The 12,174-nt window shown below is 46.7% G+C and overlaps 1 protein-coding gene across 1 annotated transcript; it reads right to left on the bottom strand.

Moving 5' to 3' along the window:
• Positions 1–948: 948 nt before the first annotated feature.
• LOC129330261 (vomeronasal type-2 receptor 26-like) lies at positions 949–11,727 on the bottom strand. The gene is made up of 7 exons (XM_054980299.1): positions 11,642–11,727; positions 10,750–10,919; positions 9,575–9,882; positions 7,094–7,942; positions 5,926–6,171; positions 3,420–3,546; positions 949–1,856 (listed from the first exon to the last, which is right to left on the bottom strand). Exons 1-7 carry the CDS (start codon positions 11,725–11,727, stop codon positions 949–951), a joined length of 2,694 nt encoding a protein of 897 aa, XP_054836274.1.
• Between the last annotated feature and the right edge of the window lie 447 nt (positions 11,728–12,174).

Raw genomic sequence — 12,174 nt, 5'->3', positions numbered from 1 at the left:
TTTCAATACAGTATCAGGGACATTTCTATAAACAATGCTATAGGGTACATAGATACAAGTTTTAAAAACATAGAATTAGCAAGAATCCAGTACCAAGTAGAAAAAATACTGAAACAGAACACAATCAATTCTAGGACTAACATTAGACAACATGGAGCACAGGTTGTACATAGGAGGACATATTGAAAGCAACAGGTAATATGTAAGGCAGTATAGTGATGAAGTCTCTGGTCCCTAACTCATTAGCAAAGCATCTGAGACCCCATCCCTACAATACAGCCCTCCCATTTGAGCAAAAATCCTTTTAGAATACTTTGGTTTTGCATCAGTGGGGGCTCTCCTGACCTCCTCTGGCAGGTCATTCCACAGGATAGGGGCCACCACAGACCCCTCACACTGAAACTTGTAAAAGGGGCACTCCAGCTGGTTTGTGGCTGGTATGAATTCAATCTGCTGCTGCAACTACATGTTAGAATCTGCTTTGAACTTTCACCCTCTGACCTACTTTTCATCACTCACTCCTGGACTGGATTTTGCCCATTTTATCTCTTCAGGATCAGCCTCATATGTTTTCTTTCTCTCCTTTATTCCCTCAAAGCACTACTGGCTTGCTCATCAGCTAGCCAGCCCTTCTTTGACAGTATTTCCCCAACAAACAACAGTTCATGGGCAGGTAGGCTTGTTTAAGGTTTAGCTTTTATTTATGGTGCTGCCTCATTTTGCTATTCTTGCTTTTCCATTTTTCCATTCTGTATCTTGTTAGGGAAATAAAGATCTTTCTTAGTTATTTCCCCTCTCAAACTATTTTCCAAAACAATAGGGAAATACCCTCCCCCCGCACCATGTTATTTTGACAAAGGAACCTAACCCCAACTGTTTTAAAAAAACCTGCATGTCTAGTTTGACCCATAGTTAACAAGAAATCAAACAAGCAGAGAATATTCAGATTTAGGTCCCTTTTTTGTTCCTTATAAGATGAACTCTGTTATTGAGATCAGATCTCAGAACAATAATATAGCACTTGGGGAGAAAGATGCAACCCAGGAGACCAGCTCCAGAGGCCAGGATGGAGAAGACCTCCACAGCCACCATGGACTTCCCTTTAGTGCTCAGATAGGTGGGCACAAATGAGACCCACACGCTGCAGAACACAAGCATGCTGAAGGTGATTAATTTGGCTTCATTGAAGCTATCGGGCAGCTTCCTAGCTAGAAAAGCTACAATGAAGCTGATAATGGCCAGAAAACCCATATAACCCAGGACAATGTAAAACATAGTGACTGACCCTTCATTACATTCCACTATGATCTCTTTCACCAACGAATGGAAATCCAAGCTGGGGAATGGGGGAGAGGTTCCCAACCAAATTGAACAGATGGCAACTTGTATGAGGGGACAGGCCAGCACAACGGAATTTACCCATTGACCCCTCAACAGTTCCCTCATTGTGTTTCCTGGCTTAGTGGCCATGAAGGCCAGAACAACTGTGACAGTTTTTGCCAAGATTGAAGAAACGGCAACAGAAAAAATTATACTGAAGGCAGTTTGTCGGAGAAGGCAGGTGACCTTCTTGGGTTGACCAAGGAATAGGAAGGAGCAGAGGAAACCAAACAGGAGGGAGATGAGGAGGACATATGTTAGCTTTCGGTTGTTGGCTTTGACAATCGGCGTGTCTTGATGTTTAATGACCGTTGCCAGGACTACTGATGTGATGAGAAACAGCAAAAGAGCAAGAGAAGCCAAAACAACCCCCCAAATCTCTTGATAGGAAAGGAAATGTATGACCTTAGAGATACATCCATCTTGGTTCTTGTTTGGGTATTGATCTTCTGGGCATGAGACACAGCGATCAGCATCTGAAACAAACAACCATCAATGAAGTTGTCTACAGTACATGTTCACAGTGTAGTCTCGAGTAGGGATAGAGTGGTGATACTTAATGAGATCGTATCCTCTATGTTTCTACAAACTATTAACTTTAAATATTTAAATTGCTGTGTGGTCCACATGAAGGGCAAGTGGGTTGATAGGAACATTTCTAATGGTCATTGCTGTTGATTTCTCCCAGTTAATTTTATATCCTAAAGATTTCCAAAAGTAGTAATGAGTAGACATGGGCACGAACAGAAAAAAAATGAACATGGTGTTCGTTGTTCGTTGCCATCCATGAACAACGAACATTGATGAACATGACCTGTTCACAAGCATGTTCATTGTTTGTTGTTCGTGGGGGCCAGCAGGCTCTCCTCCAGCCATCAAGATCCCTACCACACCACTACCAGAAACCCTACTTGAGCAAGCAGCAGGAAATAAATAATAGCTTGGCCCCAGAGCCTGGCAGCAGCCCTGGAACCTGAAGGGATAGATCCCACCCCACACAAAGAAAATTCAAGCTCCAATGCACTCTCCCTGTCTCTCTCTCAAAATGCAAACAGCAACTGCAAAACCAGAGCTGGGAGCCCCCCTCCCCCCTGCTCTTTGCTTCCATGTAACAATTTGGAGCTCCACACTTGAAAGGAAGACCTGCCTATCAAGCTAAATTGGGCTTAGATTGGGGTTTCCAGAGCAACAGCAGGAGTTCAGACAGTGTTCAGGCAGTCCCTGCCTCCAGTTGCCAAGGGAATTGATTGCAGGTGCCAGACTGTCTGGCTTGACAAACAGCAATGAACGAGGCTTGCAACAAACACCTGTTCGTTTAGAGTTCATTTAGAATGGGGCCTCACGAGCAGCTTGTTCGCGAACAGCTGATTGGGCAGTTCATGGCTTTTTTTAGTTCGTATTGCTGTTCATGCCCATCTCTAGTAATGACATCCATTCATTTAGGAGCTGTGTGATCTGGGTCTTCCATCATCTGAATACAAAGCTACTTTGACTTATGTTTTTCCTATCTTTATTCGCTTAAAGGTTTTGTCAATATGTATTGCTTTGGCACATGGCTCAAGAACAAGGTTAAGCAGTAAGGGGGACAAGGAGTAACCAGCTTTCCTTCGCAGAGCTATAAGGAGAAATGTGAACAATAGTATAGACTTTTGAAAGAGCAGTTACCAATCAAAGAGCCATCTGGTGCAACACAAGGAAATGCTAGCTACAGCTGTAGGAAATTCAGTGCAGTACGTTTCCTACAGCTGTGGGAAATGTACTGCACTGATAGGAATACAGTAAAGCAAACTGCTGAACAGACATGAACAGGTTGACAAAGAGTCACCAAAAAATCAGGTCCCTGTTCACATATGGTGAAGGGGATGTGAGCAGAACTAGCAGGTATTCGAGTGTCCTAGCTGAAGTGCATTGCCATGCTATGGGGCGAAGACTATTAAGTGCCAAGTCTAAACCTAACCGATGTTCATGCCACTTGCAAATCTGCTCAAGTTAAAACATCTTCTCCACTTTAACATGGGTTTTCAGACAAGCTCATCTACCTGTGTAGTTAGAAATGGCCCCTTCCGCACAACGGAAACATTCATAACAACAAACCGGCGCCCCTTCTTGAACTGTCCTGCTGTAACCCGGCAAGCAGCTCTCCACACACCTGGAAGAGGGCAGCTTCTAAACAGAAAAAGAGGAACTGGTGAGGTTTTCTACATGGCTTGAATATCTTCCTTGCACCCAGGAGGACTCAGAGTTACTGGGAAGAGTTTTCTTCTGCATGTTGGGAAGAATTGTCAGCTTAGGAGAGCAAATATTCTCCATAAAATTGCCTTTGTTTTATTAAAAAAATGAAGGCTCAGGAGGCCATATCCTCCTGACACAATAGCAGCTGCAAGCAATGCAGAGATTTTTTAAAAGGGCATTCCTATGCTGTCCAATGCTGCCACCATCATCCCCTGCTCCTCGCACTTTTTTCCTACTGCACCACAACAGCAAGTTCAACAGTATGCTGCATCGTTGAGGGCCCCCCCTCCAACTTTGCTTTCCCTCTCAAGCTGTGCAGTAATGGCACTATTTGGTTTAAAAGGGAAATGGAAAAAAGCCCTTTAAAGGGCAAACAAGGAGGAAGAATTTTCAAACCAGGGCTTAGCTGCAGCACCGCCCCCCCCCCCCAATCCCAATCACTGGTTTCCCTTTATTACCAGATTAAAGCAGGTTTGTTTTTAATCTGTTTTAAAGGGGGAAGTCCTGGAGACACCACAAGCTGTACTGAGAATTCTCTAATTCTCCTATGACTTGAGAATATTCACTTCTTCCCCACCTGGGTAGCCCAAACAATCGCATCTGTGTTAATGATGAAATCTTGGCTTGGGAGAGCTCTTGGATCCATCCTTCCAACTTTCACTTGAGCTGAAGATTGATTTGGGAAGGAGATCAAGTTCAGAATATCGTAGCCAGCGGATCTCTTGCCACTTTCAGCCAAAACAACTTCCTCCCCTGCACTGTTGTTGAATCGGGTGTTCCTCAAAGTGGCATGAATCTGAAATAAAAGAGATGCTTTGAGAAAGAGAAGACTTGCCCATGAGCTCAGACCGGAGACTATGGACTGGATAGCATGAAGAAAGCTGGGGAGGGGGAGGAGGCATGCTCTTTCTTTTGGGGGGCAAAGGTGGCTTTGCGGATTATCTGGTGAGGCTCCCTCCGTATTGCGTACATCTACTAATGGGGTGGAATTCTGCCATAAACACAAGATAGACCAAGGGATCAGAAGCCAGCCCAATCAGGACAACTGTTAAACTTCTTCGGACACACACCAAAGCAATGGAAGTCCGGCGGAATTCATGAAAAACCAGCAGTTCTGCACACTGGGCAATTGGGTCAGTTTCAAAAAACTACACTACCCATGCAAATGGCCAGGCCAGGTTGGCTGGGCATGCAGATCCCATTATGTTTAAACTCCAGTAGGAGGTTAAGAAAGATTTGACTTGTAGCAGCACCTATGATCGGGGTGAGGTGGGGACAGAGGGAAGCAGAGGGAGAAGAGGGGTTATCAGTGGTGAAGTCCCTTCCCTCTGACACCAAGGCCAGACAGGGCAGCTAGAAAGGTGGCTGAGACAGCCTTACCTAGGAGCAAGGGAACCCTGAATGAGATGGAGTGCATTAATTAGAGTTATAGAAGAACCCAGTACAGTGGTGTACTTAGTTTCTTTTGGATGTGCCTGTAGCACTGACTAGGGATGTGCACACTGAAAATATTCGGATTTCCTGCTTTGGGTTTACCCGAGGCTGGAAAAACATTCAGAAATACCCCAAACCCAAAGCGGCAAGCTGCTTCGGATTCAGGTATTTGAACTGCTTCAGAATGCTGCATAAAGATTCAGAGCATTCCAAAGTGATTCAGGGGGCTGGGTTTTCTCCCAGCACCCCCACCCACTCCCACCTAAAATCCTGCGATTACCCCCCCCTCCCCTCCAGCACACTTACCTGGCTCTTTAAAGATCCCTTTAAACTAGCACCTGGCAGGTGGCAGGGGTGATTCCCCCCTGCCACCTGCCAGCTGCTACTTTAAAGGGCGGGCACGGCAGGGCTGCTCCAACACCTGGCAGAAGAAGCCTGGTGGTGACTTTCCCAGTGCTGAGAGTGAGGGGAGATTTTCCCCCCCCCTCTCCCACCAGGAGAGCAAGCGGGCCAGACTGCTTCTCTCCGGAGTCAAAGAGGCAGGGAGATTTTCCCCGTCTCTTTGACATTGGGGAGAAAAAGCCTGGCGGCGCCGAATCTCACGATGCATGCGAAAGTGAAGGGAAATTTCCCCCCTCTCTCTCTCCGGGAAAGCAAGCACGCTGGGCTGTTTCTCTCCGGTGTCAAAGAGACGGGGAAAATCTCCCTGTCTCTGTGACATTGGGGAGAAGAAGCCTGGTGGCGCAGACTTTCCTGGTGCAAAAGGGAGGAGAAATTTCCCCCCTCCCACTGGGAGAGCAAGCACGCTGGGCTGTTTCTCCCGCACCCGGCGAGGAGGGGCAGGATTATGCCTGCTTCCTCACTGCCCCTTTCACCCACTGCTGACGGGACCAGGCATTTCCGCAGCCCTGTCAGCGACAGGTGAAGGGAGCACTCGGTGGGTACTCGCAGGCATTTGTCTGCATCCCCGCTGCCCCATTCAGCCACCATGGGTGGGGCCGGAGAGTTCCCCGGTCCCATCCGCAGCGGATGAAGGGAGCATCCAGTGAGGATTCGCAGGCATTTGCCTGCATCCCCGCTGCCTCCTTCACCCGCAGATGTCGGGGCTGAGGAGTTATTCAGCCCCTGCAACGGCGAGCAAACAGAGCGCCTGGAGGGGAGTTGCAGGCTTATGCCTACATGTCCCCGCCACCTCCTTTGCCCACCGATGTTGGGGCTGAACAGTTCCTCAGCCCCGGCACCAGTGGGTGAACGGAGCACCGGATGGGGAAGTGCAGGCTTAAGCCTGCATCCCCACCGCCTCCTTCGCCCACCGCTGTCGCAGCTGAGGAGGTCCTCAGCCCCGGCACCAGCAGGCAAATGGAGCACCGGGTGGGGAGATACAGGCATATGCCTGCACGTCGCTGCTGCCTCCTTCACCCGCCAATGTTGGGGCTGAGGAGTTCCTCAGCCCCAGCACTGGCGGGTGAACGGAGCACTGAGCGGGGAGATGCAGGCCTATGCCTGCACGTCCCCACCACCTCCTTTGCCCACCAATGTCGGGGCTGAGGAGTTCCTCAGTCCGACACCAGCAGGCAAACAGAGTGCCTGGCGGGGGGATGCAGGCTTATGCCTGCATTCCCACCGCCTCCTTTGCATGCCGCTGACAGGCTGAGGAGTTCCCTGGCCCCGACAGCGGCTCCAGCACTCAGCTGCTCATTGGGGAAGCCCCCAACAAGTAGCTGATTCAGGGGTTTAAATGCCCCATTCCCTGATGCTCACCGTGGCATGAAAATGGGCATTTGAAGTACTTGACCCAAAGCTTCCCGAAGCATTACAAATACTTCCAGAAACTTTGCTTCGGGATATCCGAATCGGGGCCAGTATGTGAGTCCCTATTCAGAAATCTCTAAGCTTTCCAGGGCATTTTACCTGAATCGGATTCCCAAAGCATAAACTCCTAGCACTGACCCCTCACTTCACTGACCCAAGCAGCAAGGCAGTTTAGTAGGGGACAGGACTGCCCATTCCTTTACACAAGAGCCGCATGTCAGAGGAAGGACATTACCTGCCATGGCTGGATATCCAGAAGCCTCTTGCCGTTTCCCATCCTTGCATGCTTTGATCCAAATGAGTATGTGACATGTAGTGCATGAGCCACAGAATAGACGGCATTGTAGATATTGTAACTGTTGCCAGTCATGCTCATTTCAAATACAGCGGGTGTCAAGTTCTCAATATTCTCCTTCCCTGTACAGTATGGTAATCCCATACTAATTACATCTGGTTCCAGAATCACACACCAAAATGCAAGTTTCCACCACTTGCTGATAAAGACATCTCCTTGGGGGTTGTATGGATCTAAAGTCTGGAGAAAACGGCGGAATCCTGGCACATCTCTCGTGTGGCCTCTGAAAGACAGAGCGCCGTGGAAGGCCTGAACAGCCCCCCACTCAAAGAAAAAACCCATTGCAGCAAATTCCCACTGGCTCGTCACAATCCAGACCTTCTCAAAAGAAGTTTTAGTCTCTTGTTTGTATCTAGAAAGGGGTCTGATTAAATTCCGTATGGCATTTGCGTCACCAGAGACAACCACCACTTTGGCCTCTGTCTGCAAAACCGCTGAAACTAGATTGAAATAGTCAGTGATAGGAGTATGAAACACAGAGATTTCTGACAAGGTCCTTTTTGTGAACTCGACACAGATGTCGTTCTGGGCAAGCATTGGTGTCAGGGCCTGGATGAAATTTTCCCCGCTGTCATCATCAGGAGCAATGATCCCAATCCAGTTCCAGTGGAAATGAAGGAGTAAGCGGATTAATCCCAAATACTGTGGGACTTCACTAGGGTCAATTTGGTAGAAGGAAGGGAATAGAGTTCTCTCCCTCAGAATGGGGTTGAATGAACTGTAACCCAGCTGGTGGAGGAGAGGAAGAGTTTTAGTTGAAAAATGAATTTTTAAGTGATATGTGATGTGTTCAGGAGTCCACAAAAACCAGGGCTGTGGAGGTAAAATCCCAGACCGCGATGGCTGGATTTTCCTCACTCCTTATCAAAAATTCCCCTCAGATGTCAAATCTTGGCACAGGCCAGCCTACCGACCTAGCAGGACTGGAACAATGTTGAGTCAAGGAAGGAACTGGGCTGCAATAAATTAACCACCTTGGCAAGAGGGGTGGTAATAAGAAAGCAACAAGGGGGGAGGAAATCCTCCGAGGACACTTTGGGAGGTGACAAAAGCCCTGTGACTTGGAATGGGAACATTAAGGATGAGTTTGGTGGAGAGAAGATCATGTGGGAGACATGGACACTTGAGATCAATACAGGGTTTGAGGTTCTAACAAGGAGGCACACTATCCTACTCAGTTTTCCTCAAGTAGGTTTACTGCCTAAACGAGTATATTTAATTAATGAAACTTGTTCTGCTTCCTGTGGCCCCATTAAACCTTTAGCCTATAACCATGGTGTTATTTGGGCACTGGTTCGCCAACCAGTGAGAAATTCCATGTATTATGTCCTTCCTGGGATTTGTTCCTAATGGAAGGGAAGAAAACTAGATTCTTGGGTATCTTTATATTTGATTATTTTACATTTACAGGCAAAGCACAGGTGGAGGCAAAGAAATGCTCCTACCAGGCAGCAGATCTGCTACGCCATAATATATCCCCAGAGAGAGACAGAGATGGCGACAGAGACAGAGATGGAACCAGAGAAAGATCCTGCATCCCCAAGTGGTTTAGCCAGTTCCCCACCAATGGCTGCCTCCTCTCTTGCTACTTCATGAATCTAAACCCAAACCTATCAGCTCTTTCTCTTGGTCTTTAACCTGCCCACATCTAAATGCTGCGCTTGTTTTCTTTACAGTCGCCAGTCAGCTGGTTGAAGGGGGCAGCTTTGGAGTGTCACTTCTTCTTAGCCCTGATTAGCGTTTTGCAATCCATTTCTTGAGTATTGGAGGACTTCTACTGCAAGGAGAAAACCTTAGAGCCCACCCTTTACACGCTCGATAAATTGTGCCTCAGTCATCAGGCATCACACAGATCCAAAGGAGATACACCCCCACACACACAAACAAACACCTTATCATACTTGGTGTTTATGCATGTGATGGTGGACGTCGAATCACAGATGTTTTGCTGTCATGATTTTTTTTATTCTTCAAGGTCCCACTAAACCCTTTGGGGTTTTTTGTTTGGGTACAAACCACAGCTGCTTCATACCGAATCAAGCTGGCAAGAGGTGACACCCTCTCAGACTGACTAGAGGTGTTCTCGGGCCTCAAATGTGGGCTTCAGAGAATGGAGCATATCATTCCAATTCTCTGCAAGCATTTCATCAGTTTTGGGTGGAGATTCTCAGATCCTAGTCTGACATTCTAAACACGACACATACAGGCTATAAATTCTGATTATTGTCAGAAATATATTACTGAAGAGCCTGGTTCTCTACTCTCACATGTCCTTTCAGCACCCTAAAGATAGGCAGGCCCTATTGCCTCCCCTAACTGCATCCCTCAGCAAACCTTCTTGCTCTAGAAAAATCCCCTTACCTGTGGGATCTTGAAGAGGTCCAGGATATTGGCCATCTGGATTGAGATTCTGGAGTAGAGACTTCCAATGATGGAGAGCAGCTCTTCCTGTCTGCTGCATCTGTAGTTAGGAACCACTTGACCCCGTGCGGAGAGGAATGACAAGCTGACTTGGTAGGTCATACTGGCGAAGTAGGTGTCCTCGAAGATGCGGAAACCCAGCGTGACGTTGGGGAGAAGTGCCGGATCCTTGTTGATCTCACTGATGGCAAATACCAGGGCCAGGATGTGCTGATAGTTTTTGGGCACTGGGCTGCAATGACAGTTACCTAGTAAAGGGGAATGGCAGAACTAAGGGTACAAAGGAAGGCCAACTGGCTCTATACCCATTGCCTAAGATCAAACCCCCATCGACCTAAAGAATACTTTGAAGTCCATTCTCCATAGATTTGCAATAACATTTAAGGTTGTCAAAAACCTAGTCCACCATCTACATCCAGCTGCTCAGAGACACTCAAGGGGTCTGTGAGACAATCCCTTCCCCCATCAGCTTTCTGTTTATCTCGCAACAAACCTCCCTGCTTCCCTAACTTTCCTAACCCTGGCTCCTCGCTTGCAGGGAGTGTGGGATATAAATCCAGATAGATAGATAGATAGATAGATAGATAGATAGATAGATAGATAGATAGATAGATAGATAGATAGATAGATAGATAGATAGATAGATAGATAGATAGATAGATAGATAGATAGATAGATAGATAGATAGATATCAATACTAATTTATTTAATCAATATTCATTAGATAAAATAAGATAATTATGTTACAAAGATAAAGCACAGGAGAAATGACTCATTAAAAATTATTGACATTAAAGTCTGGGTATAAGCAACTAAGGAGAGGGGATGAGAGCTAGTATATAATTTAGCTGTGCTGTTCTATATTCTGAATATATCTATTAGCTAAAACTAAATTCCAATGTAGTGCCTGTATAAGTTTCTATGCACTTTCTGTATCTTTTCTTTTAAAATAAAATCTTCACTTTAAAAAAATATTCATAAAATTTATATAGTTTTTTTTTAAAAAAAAGTTATACCCCATGCTCATAAGAAATGATTTAAAGAACTGTGTTGCTCCTAGACACACATACACAGCAGAGAACAGATCAACCTAGACTCCTTCTGAGAACAGTTACCGTGCAGGGAATAAAATTCTGGGTGGTTTTTGAAAGGTTCCATCTGCAGCTGCAGTACTGAGGTAGGGCAAAACTCCACCAACAAGGAGGTCTCCTGGCCTGTAATAGTCTTCTTGGAGCTTGGTGGGTCTGGTGAAGAGGCCCCCGGGCCCCCGTGTCCTGTGCATGGCCTGTGGCACAAACCAGGAGAAGAGCAGGATACAAATTAGCAGCACAGCCATAGAAATCTTTCTTCCTATGATTGCAGAAGGGACCCTGAGAGGTCTGCGTTGGGGCTTTACATTGGAGGCAGAAAGTATCCAACATCAAAGTGGTCACTGCCCATCCCAGACCCACCTGAAAGGGATCATTTATAATGTTCTCAGTACACACATATTTTGTCCTGATTTCTTTGTTATCTGCCTGGAAGGTGGAAAACAACAGGTGCTCAGTAGAAATTACTGTGATATTTTATAATTTCAAGGGAGAAAAATAATTACATCTCAGTAGTGCTGGATTATATTTGCACTTCGGCTAAAGAACACTTGATGGCATAACTCTCTACTTTTCCTTTCGGCGGATGCATGTATTCAGGAAGTTGTCTTTAGTCACCAAGTTCTGGACTTGGGCCTGTGTGGAGTTGCCAACTTTCCTGCTATGGCCGCTGATCTCCTGTCACCGCATCTCATCCCCCACTGCTGCTCAAATGAATGGGGGCGAGGAGGGAAGAAATGTTGTTGGGTCAGCATCACTTCCAGGTAAAACCCAGAGAAATGACCCAGAGGAAAAAAACAGGGGTAGAAAAGATGACACAAGATGTAATATCAGGTCTGGCCTCAAACCCAGATGTGATATATTCGGATGGTGTTCTGGCCATCCCCAAAAACTTTATGGTACGTACCCAATTACTTACCATGGAGTTTTGAGGAATGGCCTTGACAAGCTTACATCAATTCGAGGTTTTGGCCAGACGTGACATTCCACAACAGGCACTATCATTACTGCCTATGGCTGCACCTAAAGATCCTAGGATACTGGCCACCGGCCTGCCCCCCCTGTGGTGATGTCATGTCTGGGTTTTTGTCAGAAGTGACATCAGTGTCTTTTTCTCCCACTCCCCCCCCCCCGCCCAAGTCTTCCAGGGGTTTCAAGCATGTACCTGGCGTTAGGCCTGCCTGTGTGAAGTTGAATCCCATACAATGGAGTCCAGGATTGGGCCTAAGTTACTTAGTACAGTTTGATGGCTGAGCCAAAGGTGGTGCTATATATCTGAATTAAACCCCCAGATTAGCTGCTTGTCCGGGATCTCCCCAACAAGCAGCTGATCCAAGCCAGCAAGGGTGGAACACCCCTTTCCCTGGTGCTTTACAGCAGCAGGGCATTTAAACCCTACGAACCACGAACCGCTTCATGAACTGGGGCAAGTTTGTGAAAGGTCGTGGTTTG

The sequence above is a fragment of the Eublepharis macularius genome, chromosome 5 (genome assembly GCF_028583425.1).
Source record: "Eublepharis macularius isolate TG4126 chromosome 5, MPM_Emac_v1.0, whole genome shotgun sequence".
Lineage (NCBI taxonomy): Eukaryota > Metazoa > Chordata > Lepidosauria > Squamata > Eublepharidae > Eublepharis > Eublepharis macularius.
Note: the sequence above shows the minus strand (reverse complement) of the source record. Positions and strands in the feature narration are given on the sequence as shown.